This window comes from Labeo rohita, chromosome 11 (genome assembly GCF_022985175.1).
Source record: "Labeo rohita strain BAU-BD-2019 chromosome 11, IGBB_LRoh.1.0, whole genome shotgun sequence".
In the NCBI taxonomy this organism is placed as follows: Eukaryota; Metazoa; Chordata; class Actinopteri; order Cypriniformes; family Cyprinidae; genus Labeo; species Labeo rohita.
The window spans coordinates 21,887,118-21,901,667 of NC_066879.1; the positions used below are offsets into that span (position 1 = coordinate 21,887,118).

Below are 14,550 nucleotides of genomic sequence, written 5' to 3' on the forward strand. Positions count from 1 at the left end.
GGGTAAACAAACAAAAAAAAAAAAAAAACGATTTCTTGATTTTAATAGATTCTCATTTTAATGAACCAATATCGATTCTTAAAACCCAATCGATCTTTTGGTTTATGCTGTTTTCAGTTGGTGAATAAACAGTACATAGTGTGTCTTCCTTTCAATAATTAGCAATAGGCTAGGCTTTGTGTTACTTTTGATATGAAACAAAGTCTCAGATTTTAAATTCTGTCTGTTTCATTAGGAAATTCAAGCAATAAATACCGTTTTGGCATTCTTTAATGTGGCGTGATATACCGTTGTAGCTTCTGGGTACTTGCCTGTCCATAATCAAACGCATAGGAAAACATTCCTGACAATTTCGTTTTTGTTCCGTATCCCCTGCTCTGCTGCCAGATTGGAGCGCACTCGCCACCAACTGGACAATGACCGACGATTATATATATATAATGTTAGGTAAATATGAAATAATTTAATAATAAAAATATTTTTTTAAACAGAGAATGGCTAATGAAAGCAAATCAATCAAAAAACAAACAAAACACTACATTTCTGCCTATCACCAGTGAATTTAGACAGAATATAAAGTAGGCATGCTTTATTATTTTCTGCACCCACTGTTGCCGCTGAGGACACTAATTATTTTTTACCTTGATCTTCTAGTTTTTCATTTGAAGCCAAATATTTAATGTTGTCATTTCCAGCTTAACAAAGCATTTCATCTTACATCCAAAGTAGATGCGCACAGAATCATTTATTTATCTAGATCGAGGATGTGATGCCTTAACAAGGGCGTTCGCTCACCAGGGGTCGAAATTGGTCTGACGTTTGGGGTGGTTTGTCATGGCTGTGCTTTCTGCCGCCACTGCCGGGACTCTGCTCTGCCCGGCAGTCTCATGGAACGTGTTGTCAGGTCTAGGAGAGGGGACTGCACATAAAGACAGAACAAATACAAGAACATCAAAGCTTAAGTTAAATATTATTACCACATAAATACATATATACTACCAGTAAGATTTATAATGTTTTTTAAAGAACTCTCACCAAGCCTGCATTTATTTAATCCAAAATACAGCAAAAGCTGTAATATTGTGAAATATTTTTATTATTTAAAATAACTGCTTTCTGTTTGAATAAACTTTAAAATGTAATTTATCCCTGTGATTTCAAAGCTGAATTTTCAGCAACATTACTCCAGTCTTCAGTGTCACATGATCCCTCAGAAATCATTCCAATATGCTGATAAATGCTTTTTTTAATTATTATTATTATCAATATTTAAAACAGTTGAGTACATTTTTTCCAGGATTCTTTGATGAATAGAAAGATCCAAAGATCAGCATTTATCTGAAATAAAAAGCTTTTGTAACATTATACACTATACCATTCAAACGCTTGGAGTCAGTGGAGTTTGTTTTTTACATTTTGGGAAAGAAATGATAAAAAACTAATACTATTATTAACCAAGGATGCTGTAAATTTATCAAAAGTGATGATTGTGAAATCATAAAAGTGAAAGACATTTATAATGTTAAAAGATTCTGAAAATATTTCTATTTCAGATAAATGCTGTTCTTCTGAACTTTCTATTCATCAAAGAAACCTGAAAAAAAAAATCTACTCAGCTGTTTTCAACATAAAAAATAATAATAATTTTTTTTTCTGAGCAGCAAATCAGAATATTAGAATGATTTCTGAAGGATCATGCCACTGGAATAATGATGCTAAAAATTCAGCTTTGAAATCACAGGAATAAATTACATTTTAAAATATATTTGAATAGAAAACAGTTATTTTAAATAGTAAAAACATTTCAAAATTGTGCTGTTTTTGCTTTACTTTGAATCAAATAAATGCAGGCTTGGTGAGCGGAAGAGACTTCTTTAGGAAACATTAAAAATCTTACTGTGCAAACACTTTTGACTGGTAGTGTATACATACATTTTTTTAAATGAATATAATAATTTTATTAGGAATGTTCTGAGAGGTTTCTATTTCAAATAAATGCTATTTTTAAAACCTTATATACATTAAAGAATACTGAGAAAAAAGATCCATATAAATAATAAACAGCTTTCAAAATCAATAATGATATGAAATGTTTCTTGAGCAGCAAATCGGCATATTAGAATGATTTCTGAAGGATCATGTGACACTGAAGCCTGGAATAATGATGCTGAAAATTCTGCTTTGCAATAACAGGAATAAATTACATTTTAAAATATATTCAAATAGAAAACAATTATTTCACAATATGTGACCCTTGACACACAAAACCAGTCATTGGTAGCATGGTATATTTGTTGCAGTAGTTTTGTGGCCCAGTGTCACGTATGTCAAGTAAATGTTTTCGGTACCTCTGTAAAAGCTTCCCACTCTGCGAGGCATCGAGTCACTGTAAATTATTCTGTTCTCCTTGGATGAGGTTCCATCCTCCATATGAGTGTCATGGTACATCCCAGCCTAAGTTACAAAAGGACAGTCACACCACAGGATAATATAAAACAGTAGTTCCAACAACGTACTGTACATACTGTAACTGAATATTGGCTTGGGAAAAAAAGGAATGATTAAGGAAGAGAAGAAACAGCGAGAAAGAGAGGTTAAACTGACAGTTCACCCAAAAATAACATTTCTGTCATTGCTTACATTCACCTTCATATCATTCAAACCTGAGTAACTTTCTTTCTCTAACAGAAGAAAAAAGAAAAGACTTTTGACTATGGAATAGACTACTGAAGTCGTATCACTTTTTTGTTTTGAAATTTGAAAGCTTCATTCCCTACATTGTAATTGCATGTAAATATACTATAGAAATAGCTTTTAAAATTGAATTCGGATTTGAATTTAAAAACAATATAGTGTGTAAATGTAATTTTTGAGCGAACTGTCCTTTTAACTGAGAACCTAGATATTTAATGCTAAAGACATGAGCTAGCAGTTAATGTAGTGGCATGAACATTTACAAAACATCCATACCAATGGTCTGAAAGCTAAATGTGAGTTGCTTTTATGATCAATGCATTTAAAAAACAAAGATAAGACGAGGCATGAAAAACAGTAGCAACTAGTGAGTGTGTAAGTGGACGCGTTCTGAGGGTCCCGTTGAGACCTCGGACCTCGTTTTTGGGGCGTTGTGAGTGGAAGGAAGTTGTGTTGTCCCTCGTAGAATCTTTAATCGGGGGACGAGAATGAGGCTTCTCTTTGGGAGACTGGTCATTCTGCAGACATAAACACACAGCAAAATAAGCAGACACTGGGAGACACTGGGAGTGTGCATGTAATAATCAGAAAGAACAAAACAAAATGCGTGAATGCAGGATGCAGCAGCGCCGTATTTTAAATTAGATCACATACACGCATGCAAACACACCACAAATCGAATCTCCCAAAATTATTACACTGAACAAGCATCATTTGTAATATTGCCGTTTGAGAACGGTAGAGAAAATTTGAACAGATAATGTGGATTTTAGCAATATCAGCATCTAAGACGCCAAAGGACACAGAGATAAAACGAGAGCGGGTCACTGACCCTGCTCAGATCTTGCGTGAGTTCTTCTCGGGAGGAACTGGTGTTGTGGCGTGGGAGTGTGCGATGCTGGAGCTGCGGCGAGAGGAGTTGTAGGCTGCTGGCACGCGTTGGCACTCCCTGCCCGACCACCAAATTTGCCTCCTGGCCGTGCGGCCGGTGTCGCTCTCTCCGCACGTACATTGAGTGGCGATGAGGTCGCTGCTGCGAGGAGAACGGGCTGGTGTAGCCGAGACCGTAAGGATAGGATTCGTGCGGGGAAGGCAGATTGTGAGCATGGCTGGCCCCTGCTGCGGCAGCCCTGCTTGGATCCAACGTGTCGGTAGGTTTCGGTTCATCCGGCGTCTTTTTCCGTCCCGAAGAACGACGTGAGTCTAGAGTGCCCCCTTCCAGACGCGTGTTCCCCCGGCCGCTAGGACTGTGACCTTGTCGCTCCGTCCCAGCGTGCCGTTCACCTCTGGGGCTCCCGGGAGCTGCGTTTAGATCCAGACAGCTGGACGGGAAGTAGCGGGAACCTGAGCCTGATCCCACCATGGGATCGTCCAGGTGGAGCCGTGTCTCGGCCAGATTGTTCACGGACTTGGCGTCGTTCAGCGCTCCGTGGCTCTTGGACAGGCTGAGGAAGGACGAGGAGCTTTTGGAGGAGGATGTGGAAGGCATTGATCCGTGCGAGGACTCCATGTAGTTATGGCGGCTGTGCTTGTCTCCAGACTGCAGAGTGCTGGTCTTCCCTTCTAAGAAGGACGAGTGGCGGCCTTGTTTGGATGACTTGAGGTACTTGCCGGTAGAAGTGTCTCCTACCGCGGTGGCACCTCCAGCTTTAGGCCCCAGGTTGAAATCGAACTCGGTTTTTCCCTTTGCGTCTTTGGGGCTAAGTAGGTGGGGAAGGTTGTTGTTGGCAAGGTCTTTGCTGCTAGATGCTGAGCGGCTCAGGGTCTGGGCCTGGTAGCTCTTGGGGTGTAGCGTGGGACTCAAGGTGGATGAGGTCGGCATGTTGCTGCCGTTCAGAAAGCTGTCGGTGCTCCGGTGGAGGTCCTCGTGGCGCGGTAGAGACGAGCAGTCTTTGCTGTTAGCACGCCGGTGACCTGAACTCTTACTACCGTGGCTCCTGCAGGGATAAATAGAAGAGGTTTATGTTCTGGACTTTGAAACAACTTTAAGAGGTGCAACCTGGGGTCATTTTAAAACAGCATTGAAGGTGCTCCCATGTATGCTGGACACTTGTTTGGTAGACTGATAGGAAGAGAAGAAATTGTTGAATTGTTGTTATTTTTGTTTTCTTTGCACACAACAAGCACTCTTGTAGCTTCATAAAATTACAGTTGATCCACTGATGTCACATGGACTATTTTAATGATGTCCTTACTACCTTTCTGGGCCTTGAACATGTCAGTTGTGTTGCTGTCTATGTAGGGTCAGAAAACTCACGGATTTCATCAAAAATTTCTTAATTTCTTACAGGTTTGGTTTAATTAATGACAGAATTTTCATTTTTGGGTCAACTAACCCTTTAAATAAATTGCATTGTAAATTTTAGTTTTGTACAGACATTTATGTAAATTCATTGTCTTCCATTGGTGGAAAGTCTTTGTGTCTTGCCTTCATAATATTTCTTCCTAATTTTCAGTTAACAGCCTAATTTCTGTTACTTCTGATCATTTTGGTACCCATCTTATCCTGGTTCACTGCTGTTATTATTAACTAAAACTATTACAAATCATTTGAATAAGGCTAAAATGAAAGGTAAAGATTAGATGAAAAAATTAAACTTATAAAACTTAAAAAAAAAAAAAAAAAAAAATACACGTTTCTCCAGCACTATCCCGACCAAGATAAGTTCAGTAATGAACACTTAATAATTATTTAATTTAATAATTACTTAATAATTAAACTTACAAAAAATAAAAAAATAATTCAAGTTAAATAGAAATATTACTGAAACTGAAATTTGAAATTAATTTAACTTAATATGTAATATATAAAAAAAAGACACAAGCAATCAGCAAAATTACTAAAAATGTAACAAAAATGAAAACTAAAAACGTAAAAGTAAAAGCTAATTTAAAATATTAATTAAAACTACAGTAGTATTTAGTAATGGGCTAGTTTTCTTTCTTAACAAAATCTCTAAGTAAAATAATAAAAAAATAATAAATAAAAAGCTCAACATCAATATTTCATATCCATCTAACTATTTACCTATTTACTTGGTAAACTATTTACTTAATTACTTATTAATTAAACGTAATAAAAATAAAAAATAATTACAGTAAACAGAAATATTACAAAAAAGGGCATCACAAAATTTCCAACATTTAAACTTAAGTTAAATTAAACCTTAATGTAATGTAATATAAAAATAATACAAGAACTAAAAAATAACATTAAAAAATGTAAAAAATAACACTATAGTATATCAATAATACTCAAATAACACTGGATGTTTTTCTAATTGTGTAAGTGTTTTTCTGTAATGTTTCAAAGTCAAATATTTATTTTAAAACAACCTTAAGCTTGGAAAAGCTTCTACAAAACTAATATTATCAATTTAAAACTAATTCTATTTTAAACAAACCATTAGCTCGTAAGGTTTTTAAGAACACGAGAAACTACTATTTCGATTATTAGGATTGCCTGTTCAAACACATATACTTAATCTGCTTCTTTATTTCACAAAATTCAGGTTCTTAATATTTATGATATTAATATTTTTCAAATATGTGTTCATGTATAAGTTATATTCAAGTGAGGCTAACATTTCAGAACAATTTAGAATGTATTTTGTCGGTGCCGATAGCCTTGTGGGCAGCGCGTCAACACGTAGCGCCACTGCGCTCTGGGCGTCCCGAGTTCGAGTCCCGGCTCTTGGACCTTTCCCAATCCCACCCCTCACTGCTATACTGTTCTGTTAAAATAAATGCCAAAAAAAAAAAAAAAAAATAGAATGTATTTTAAAGTGAATTCAGAGGTTCGCTGTTATTTAACCTGTCAGTTTCCAAATTTTCATCTTCCTAAAGCTCTCACTTGTAGAGGTCAATACTTGATAATACTTAAGGGTATTCAATTATGGAATGGTTTATCCCATCTAGCAAAAAAATTAACTAAAAAACTAAAAAAACTAAAAAAAAAAAAAAAAAAAAAATGCCAGGTGTTACTCTATGTTAGTCACACTGAAAGGTGAAGTGTAATTTTGTTAGAATGTTATAAAATACTTTCTTACATTTCAGTGGCAGTGTAGATTATTCAGGATGACTTCCTGAAGAAGACTTCCTGTGGCACCTTTAATACAGCTATCTGTTTATTTAAACAATGCTTATTCAGGGGGGAAGCCAACATGTAGCCAACATGCAGTAATGATTAAGTAACGTCATTTTGGCAGTTCCATTTGCTGCCAGTGGTGGCTCTGAAATCACACGTTTCATCGTTAAACGAACAGTTTACTCAAAAATGAAAATTATGTCATTAATTACTCACTCTCATGTTGTTCCAAACCATAAAATTACAATTGAACCACTGATCTCACATGAACTATTTCATCAATGTCCTTACTACCTTTCTGGGCTGTAAAACATTTCAGTTGCATTGCTGTCTATGCAGGGACAGAGAGCTCTCGGATTTTACAGAAATACCTGAATTTGTGTTCCGAAGAAGAACGAAGGGTGAGTAATTAATAACATAATGTTAATTTTTGAGGGAACTATCCCTTTAACGTAGTTTATAAAAGCAGCTCTTACTGACCGGCTGGGTATGGTGTTGTCTCCATGGTATGGTTTTCTCTTTGAGGAGCGAGGTGGGGTTGGCGATGGGACAGTTGGCCGCTCTGGCCCTCTAAGGCCCTGAAACACTGGGTGGTTCAGACACTGTTCTGTCAGAAAGCGTTCGGTGGGATTCAGGCACAGCAGGTTCTGATACAGTGAGAAGAGAGTGAGGAGAGTCATGCCACACTAGAACAATAAAACTCATTCACATTCAGTCTTTAATAACACTTTGCACTTGGGGGTGATATGACATTGCAGTTTATTTTAAAATAAATCAACACAGAATTTATCACAACTGCAGGGATTTGAAAGAGAATACTGTTTTCTAATGAATGTTGCAGACTGATTTACCTTCATTAAATCCAACATGAGTCCATTGATGATGCCCAGGTACCTTCGATCAAGCGTCTGAGGATGACTTACAGAAGGAAACTGTAACAAAAACACATGCGTATATAATTATAGAAAGAACTAGGACTAAAGAACAAAGCGGGACAGTTGCACATTTCATAACAAATATGGAATACTTGTGATTGCGTAACTGCATTACAATTAAGCATGAAGCATTACAATTAGTAAACAGAAATGGATAAAAACTAAAACTAAAACTTAAATAGCAATATTTAAAAAACAACAAAATTCCTAAAAATGTAACAAAAATTAAAATAAAAATTGAAAATAAAAAGTAAAAACTTTATTTAAAACTATAATAGTATATATATGTATAACATCAATTATAGCTAAGCTAGTTTTCATTCTTTAACCAAATCCGCAAGTATGATAACAACATTGATCTCACATCAATATTTCATATTCATCTAACTATTTACTTAAGTAGCAGTTTAATTAGCTAGACAATGTATAGTCAGATAGTTATTACAGCAAAAGAAACCCCTACAGGGTGAAAAGTAATTGCAAAAATGGCTAAGAAAAGAAAAAGTCAAGCATCATTTGTTTGCAGATGCCGCTCGTGGAAACAAATTACCATTTAAGATGTGGCTTGAGCATCCAAAAGTATCCAAATACTTTTTGAGGCTATGTATGTGTGAGTGTGTGCGCATGTGTGTGAATATTATGTACTGTGATCAGCCCTGTCAAGGCAAAGCCAGTTGTGTTTCACACTGGCACATAGCAATACATGAGTCATAGGCAGCCACTTATTCAGAATCCTGGGATCCGTGCCATAGGAAAGGAGAGCAGAGAAGAGGCGAGGAGAGGAAAGCAGAGAACAGAACAGGACAGAGGAGTGAATTAGAAGACAGGTCCTTACTCTTAGTCCGGCGAAACGAGGGTTGTTGTAGAACAGCTTCATCTGCTCTGGTGGTAAGGGGCCCAACACCTTTTGAATGGTGAAGAGCTGGTCGATTTCGCTCTCGCCCGGAAACAGAGGCTGGCCGTCACTCAGTTCTCCCAAAATACACCCCACCGACCACATGTCCACCGCCTTCCCATATGGAGCTCTGCATGAGCCAAGCACAAGACAAATATAAGTCAAGAATTGACCTTCATTGACCAAATCTATTAAAACATTAGTTCACTCCAGAATGAACATTTCCTGATAATTTACTTAACCCTATGTCATCCAAGATGTTCATGTCTTTCTTTCTTCATCTGAAAAGAAATTAAGGTTTTTGAGGAGAACATTCCGTGTTTTTTTTTTGTCCATATAGTGGACTTCAGTGATGGCCAGTGGGTTGAAAATACAAATTGCAGTTTCAATGCAGCTTCAAAGGGCTCAAATGATCACAGCCGAGAAATTATGGTCATATCTAGCGAAACAATAGGTAAGTTTCTTTAAAAAAAATATATATATATATTTTTTAACCACAAAAGCTTGACTTCAGGCATTACATAGTCATGTTGGAAAGTTCACACATGACGTTGGTGGAAGGACCCAGTGTTTACAAAGCGAACGTGCAAAAAAAGTCAAACACATTTACAAAAAAGGTAAAACATCAATGGTGGATGATTTTGAAGTTGGAGAAGAAAATAAGATGGAGTTTTTTGCCCTACACTACCTTTTTGAACCAAAGTAGACAGACGAAGAACTAACCGTGACCTTTCCTACGTGATTATGTAATGCCAGAACTAGTGCAGGACGAGCATTTGTAGTTAAAAAGTATATAATTTTTTGTTTTTTTTAGAAAATTTCCAATCATTCCACTCTTGTTTACTTTGAATGGAGTGACGTCAAGCGTTGCAGAGGTCTGCTGAGTTGCGCTGAACTTTGAGCGCCAATGCAGGCGTCAGCCAATCAGATTTCCTTATGCAAAATACTAGTGCATACGCTAGCCAGTCGCATTTATGCAACACCAGAAAAGTAAAGTGATTGGCTGTTGTCACTAAGATGGTCGCGTCAGTGCCAAGCTTCAGACACGCCCTCTGCCAAATGTTGACGCCAACGCCTCGTGTGAATGCACCGTTATTCCTTGGCTGGGATCCTTTGCAGCTGCATTAAAAACTGCGATTTGGACCTTTAACCTGCTGGTCCCTATTGAAGTTCACTATATGGAGAAAAATCCTGGAAGTTTTTTCCTCAAAAACCTTCTTTTCGACTGAAGAACGAAATACATGAATATTTTGAATGAATGAGGAGTGTGACATCATATTGCTCAGAAAATCAAAACGGCTTGATAATTGAGAGTGAATTTTTTTTTTTTCATTGTAGGGTGGTTGTTTCCACACACTGCTAAGATGCATTTATATTCAAACACCATGTAAAAGTGAATTTTGCATCCGACGCCCCCTTCAATTCTTGATTTGAAGCAATGACAATTCATTTACTCGCCCTCAAATTGTTCTGAACCTGTATTAGTTTTGTTCTCCCGTTGAACACAAAAGAAGATACTATCAATAATGTTGGTAACCAAACACTTGCTGGTAGCCACTGACTTCCATCATATTTTTTTCCATACTATGGAAGTCAATGGCTATCGTCAACTGTTCACCAACATTCTTTAAAATATCTTCTCATGTTCAGAAGAACTTTGATACAGGTTTGGTGAGTAAATAATGACTCATTTTTGGATGAACTATTCCTTTAAGACTTGAAAAAGTTCCTTTTCCTAAAGTGAAATTATTATGGTTACTTAAAAGATATGATACTAAGTTTGGATGTTTTTGTAATACAGGTCCTTAGTTCCCTAAATATAGCCCTTCAAAGGAAATCAAAGGATCTGAAAGGCAAAAATCATAAATTTGACTACTTAGAAAAGTAATAGCAATACTTTTCAAAGCAGAATGTCTGTAGCACAGACGGTGCAGGGAGAGTGTCATGCTTAGGGTTAAGGTTTTGTTCAAATCAAACTCAGAGTTTGAACAATGGCTTCACTAAAAATGAAAAAGGGATGCATGCAGAGACAGAGGCAGATAGATAGACATAACACTGAGACACAAATCTTTGCACTAACACACAGCAAGAGGGAGGGAGAGAATATTTGTGTGGGTGGAATTTAAATGGTGAGAGTTTCAAAAAATGTTCCACCGCATTCATCTAGTCTAGTGGCACACACTAGAAAAATAACGCTTCAATGGCGACAAGGACAAATAATCATGCACTGCACTCCTGATGTCACATCTAATAGATATATCAAATCAACATTTTTAAAAAGGATGTGCCCTCGATGAATATCACTGCTTCTATTTGAGGGGAGTTTGATTTTTCATGCCTTCTGGCTTTACTGAGGAAGAGATTTCTTGTGTTTCTAGAAACAAGGTATACTAGAAATCACCTTGAAAAACAGAACAGGAAGTATAGAAATAAGGACTTACCCCAGGAGCAGTTCAGGTGAGCGGTACCACCTGGTCGCCACATACTCTGTATAGTTAGCATCGCTGCCTTCAGAGAGATTGCGGGCAAAGCCTGTGGGGTCGACCGACCGGGATAGAAAGACGTAGGGAAAAAAAAGAGGAAAGAGAAAGGGTATTGGGCATGAGCAAGACTGCGCACAACATTCAGAGATCTTAATTAATCTTGCCATATTCTTCCCTCTAAAAATAAAAGTCTTAGAGAGAAGCCTGTGGAGTGAGTCACGCTCAATTTCCGTGGCATTCGGTGTGGAGGCAAATTTTAACCCTAAGTGAATATATACTTTCCACCAGGAGCAGAACCTGGAGGCTGGGAAGTACAATATGTGATTTATCAGGTACTGAGACGATAGCCTGTGTTTTGATTACATTTTCTAGAGTCACAATACTAGCAACCACTGTTGGGGAAGCTACTTTGAAACTGAATGTCAAGCTACAAGCTACTCATAAGCTACTCATAAGCTACTCATTAGAGTCAAGCTATTCTTTTAAAATGTTGCTAACAAAGAGGAGCGTAACTATATTTCAGCTACTGGGCAAACTTATTTAAAGGGGATTATACTGTAAATATATAACAATATTAAATATATTATTATAGCAAGTATTTATATGTGCATATTGATCATTTATATAATTATACGTGATCCTGGACCACAAAACCAGTCTTAAGTAGCACTGGTATATTTGTAGCAATAGCCAAAAATACACTGTGTGGGTCAAAATGTTTGTTTTTTTTTTATGTCAAAAATCGCTAGGATATTAAGTAAAGATCATGTTCCATGAAAGTATTTTGTAAAATTCCTACTGTATATATATAACTTAATTATTGATTAGTAATATACATTGCTAAGAACATTATTTGGACATTTTTTTATAAATATTTTGTTTTTTTTTGCACCCTCAGATTCCAGATTTTAAAACAGCTGTACCTCGGCCAAATATTGTCCTATCCTAACAAACCATACATCAATGGAACACTTATTTTTCAGCTTTCAGGTGATGTATAAATCTCAAAAAATGTACCTTTATAACTGGTTTTGTGGTCCAGGGTCACATATCATCATATCATTTACAGTTATTGGTAACACTTTAGTATAGGGACCAATTCTCATTATTAACTAGTTGTGTCTTAGCATGCCTATTATTAACATACTGACTGTTTATTAGCGCTTATAAAGCACATATTATGCATGACCATATTCTGCATCCCTAATCCAACCCAATACCTAAACTTAACAAGTACCTTATTAACTATTAATAAACAGCCAATTATGAGTTTACAAAGGCAAAAGTCATGGTTAATAGTTTGTTACCAGCGAGAATTGGATCTTAAAATACAGTGTGACCAAATACATTTATATATAATGCGTCCATATATTGTTCATTTTACAATTATACCACTGTTTATATATATTTTTCTATCATCTTATCATTTACAATTATATCATCTTCATTTATAAAAACTACTGCTGTCAAATCGATTAATCGCGATTAATCGCATCCAAAATAAAAGTTTGTTTACATAATATAAGTACTGTGTATATTTATATGTATATAGAAATACACACACATATATAAGAAATATTTACATGTATATGCATAGAAATATATACAGTACACTCATATATTATGTAAATACTTGACAGCACTAATAAAAAGATATTTATATGTGCAGTGTGTGTGTGTGTGTAAAAATATCTAAATTAAATACATTAACACACATATTACATGTTTTTAGAAATATGATGATAGAATTGTAAATAAGGTGATTAAACTGTTTATTTCTGCAACCAGATCAGTATTTGTTTAGCATAAAAACTAAAGACAACATAGCATATTAAAAACTATGATGAACAACAGCATTCATTGAAAAAATGATGTATAATTCTACTTAAAAATAATATAATATAAAATAAATAGATATATAACTATACTGAATTTTCTTTTATAACTAGACAAAGTTGTGCAAACATTTAAAATAGTGATGTTGGGTTGTTGCACAACATTGCACTACTTATTGTACAATAGTTAATAAAAACACTGAAGAGCTGTCATAGTATAATGAAAAATGGAAAGTTGCTACTTTGAGTAAGTTACTCCCCAACACAGTTAACGAAGTTCTTTTCTGTGATACAAGTTCAGCCGTCTTCCTTTTCCCTCTATGAACTCATATCTGGAATGACCCAAAATCAACTCAAAATTTGCATCCCAGAGAATAAGCGCTGTCACTCAAATCTTTGCGTACTGTGCGATTTGGACAAAAACAGTTTAATTCCCTATCCACTCAAATCCAATTTCAGATATTTTTTTTTGTTTTCAGACGTCACTGCGAGACTCATGACGCCTGGAAAAGAGACCAAGCATTCAGCGAGAGAGATCAGTGTGAATATGGGGGTGGAGGGTCCTGAATCAGACGAGTGAAAGCCTTTGCTCACCAAAATCACACAGCTTCAGGATATCATTGGCGCTGATGAGGAGGTTTTCAGGCTTGATATCTGCAGATTAGATTAAAAGGATGGATATTTTCTCAGTGAGCTCAATTTATGTTGAAGTCTCCATTTTGTACACAAAGATTGCACGATCAATAAATAAGAAATGTTGAATATGGCAACTGATACATAGATAGCTAGATAGATAGATAGAGTCAAATAAATTAAGATTGCAATCTATAAACAGCACAGAGATTGTCATACCCCTGTGAACGATCTCATTTTTGTGGCACCAGTGAATAGCTTTAATCAGCTGAAAGATGTAGCTTCGTACTTTATCAGGTGGCGCACCATTAGGCAATTCCTCCAACAGTTCAAGCATATTCTGAAATAGACAGAAAAACACTGTCTGAGACACTATCAACATGTCATCTGAACTACAAATTCAGTCCATTACAACTGACTAAGAAAGTGAAAGAAGTGTTTTGAGCTGACCTTCTCCACATATTCAAACACTAGATAGAGTTTTCCCCGTCGCCGGAAAGCCTCTTTCAATTCTACGATGTTGTCTTGTTTCAGCGTACGGAGCATTTTGAGCTCTCGTAACGTCGTCTCTTTAACTTCCTCATTCTCTGCAGGAACACACAGGGGGTTAAGCAAGATTAAAAGGGGGATTGTGTTTTCTTGAGTTAAATAAATGTGTTATGGAGCTCTCAAAGTAAATTGACATTATAAAAGGCACTTCTCACAAGCTCTTAAAGGGATAGTTCACCCAAAAATGAAAAATCTGTTATTACTTGGTCACCCTAATGTCATTCCAAACCTGTAAGACATTTCTTAATCTTCAGAACACAAATTAAGATATTTTTGATGAAATCCAAGAGCTTTTTGACCCTGCATAGACAGCAACGCAACTACCACATTCAAGGCCCAGAAAGGTAGTAAAGACATTGCTAAAATAGTTCATATGATATCACTGGTTCACCCGTAATTTTATGTAGCTACAAAAATACTTCTTGGGTGCAAAGAAAAC

General features: G+C 36.2%; 1 protein-coding gene across 3 annotated transcripts in view; it reads right to left on the reverse strand.

The window, feature by feature from the left end:
- The window catches only part of cdkl5 (cyclin-dependent kinase-like 5), a 40,688-nt gene that overhangs the window by 6,626 nt on the left and 19,512 nt on the right, over positions 1–14,550 (reverse strand). For 2 of the 3 annotated variants that reach the window (XM_051122826.1, XM_051122824.1), the window contains exons 5-15: positions 14,013–14,149; positions 13,782–13,902; positions 13,524–13,583; positions 11,053–11,143; positions 8,552–8,741; positions 7,633–7,713; positions 7,262–7,428; positions 3,527–4,631; positions 3,111–3,212; positions 2,349–2,454; positions 796–919 (exon numbers count right to left, since the gene is read on the reverse strand). In XM_051122826.1, the coding sequence (XP_050978783.1) occupies positions 796–919; positions 2,349–2,454; positions 3,111–3,212; positions 3,527–4,631; positions 7,262–7,428; positions 7,633–7,713; positions 8,552–8,741; positions 11,053–11,143; positions 13,524–13,583; positions 13,782–13,902; positions 14,013–14,149 (2,284 nt within the window). The remainder of the gene's footprint in view (positions 1–795; positions 920–2,348; positions 2,455–3,110; positions 3,213–3,526; positions 4,632–7,261; positions 7,429–7,632; positions 7,714–8,551; positions 8,742–11,052; positions 11,144–13,523; positions 13,584–13,781; positions 13,903–14,012; positions 14,150–14,550) is intronic. The other variant, XM_051122825.1, reaches the window with a different exon arrangement.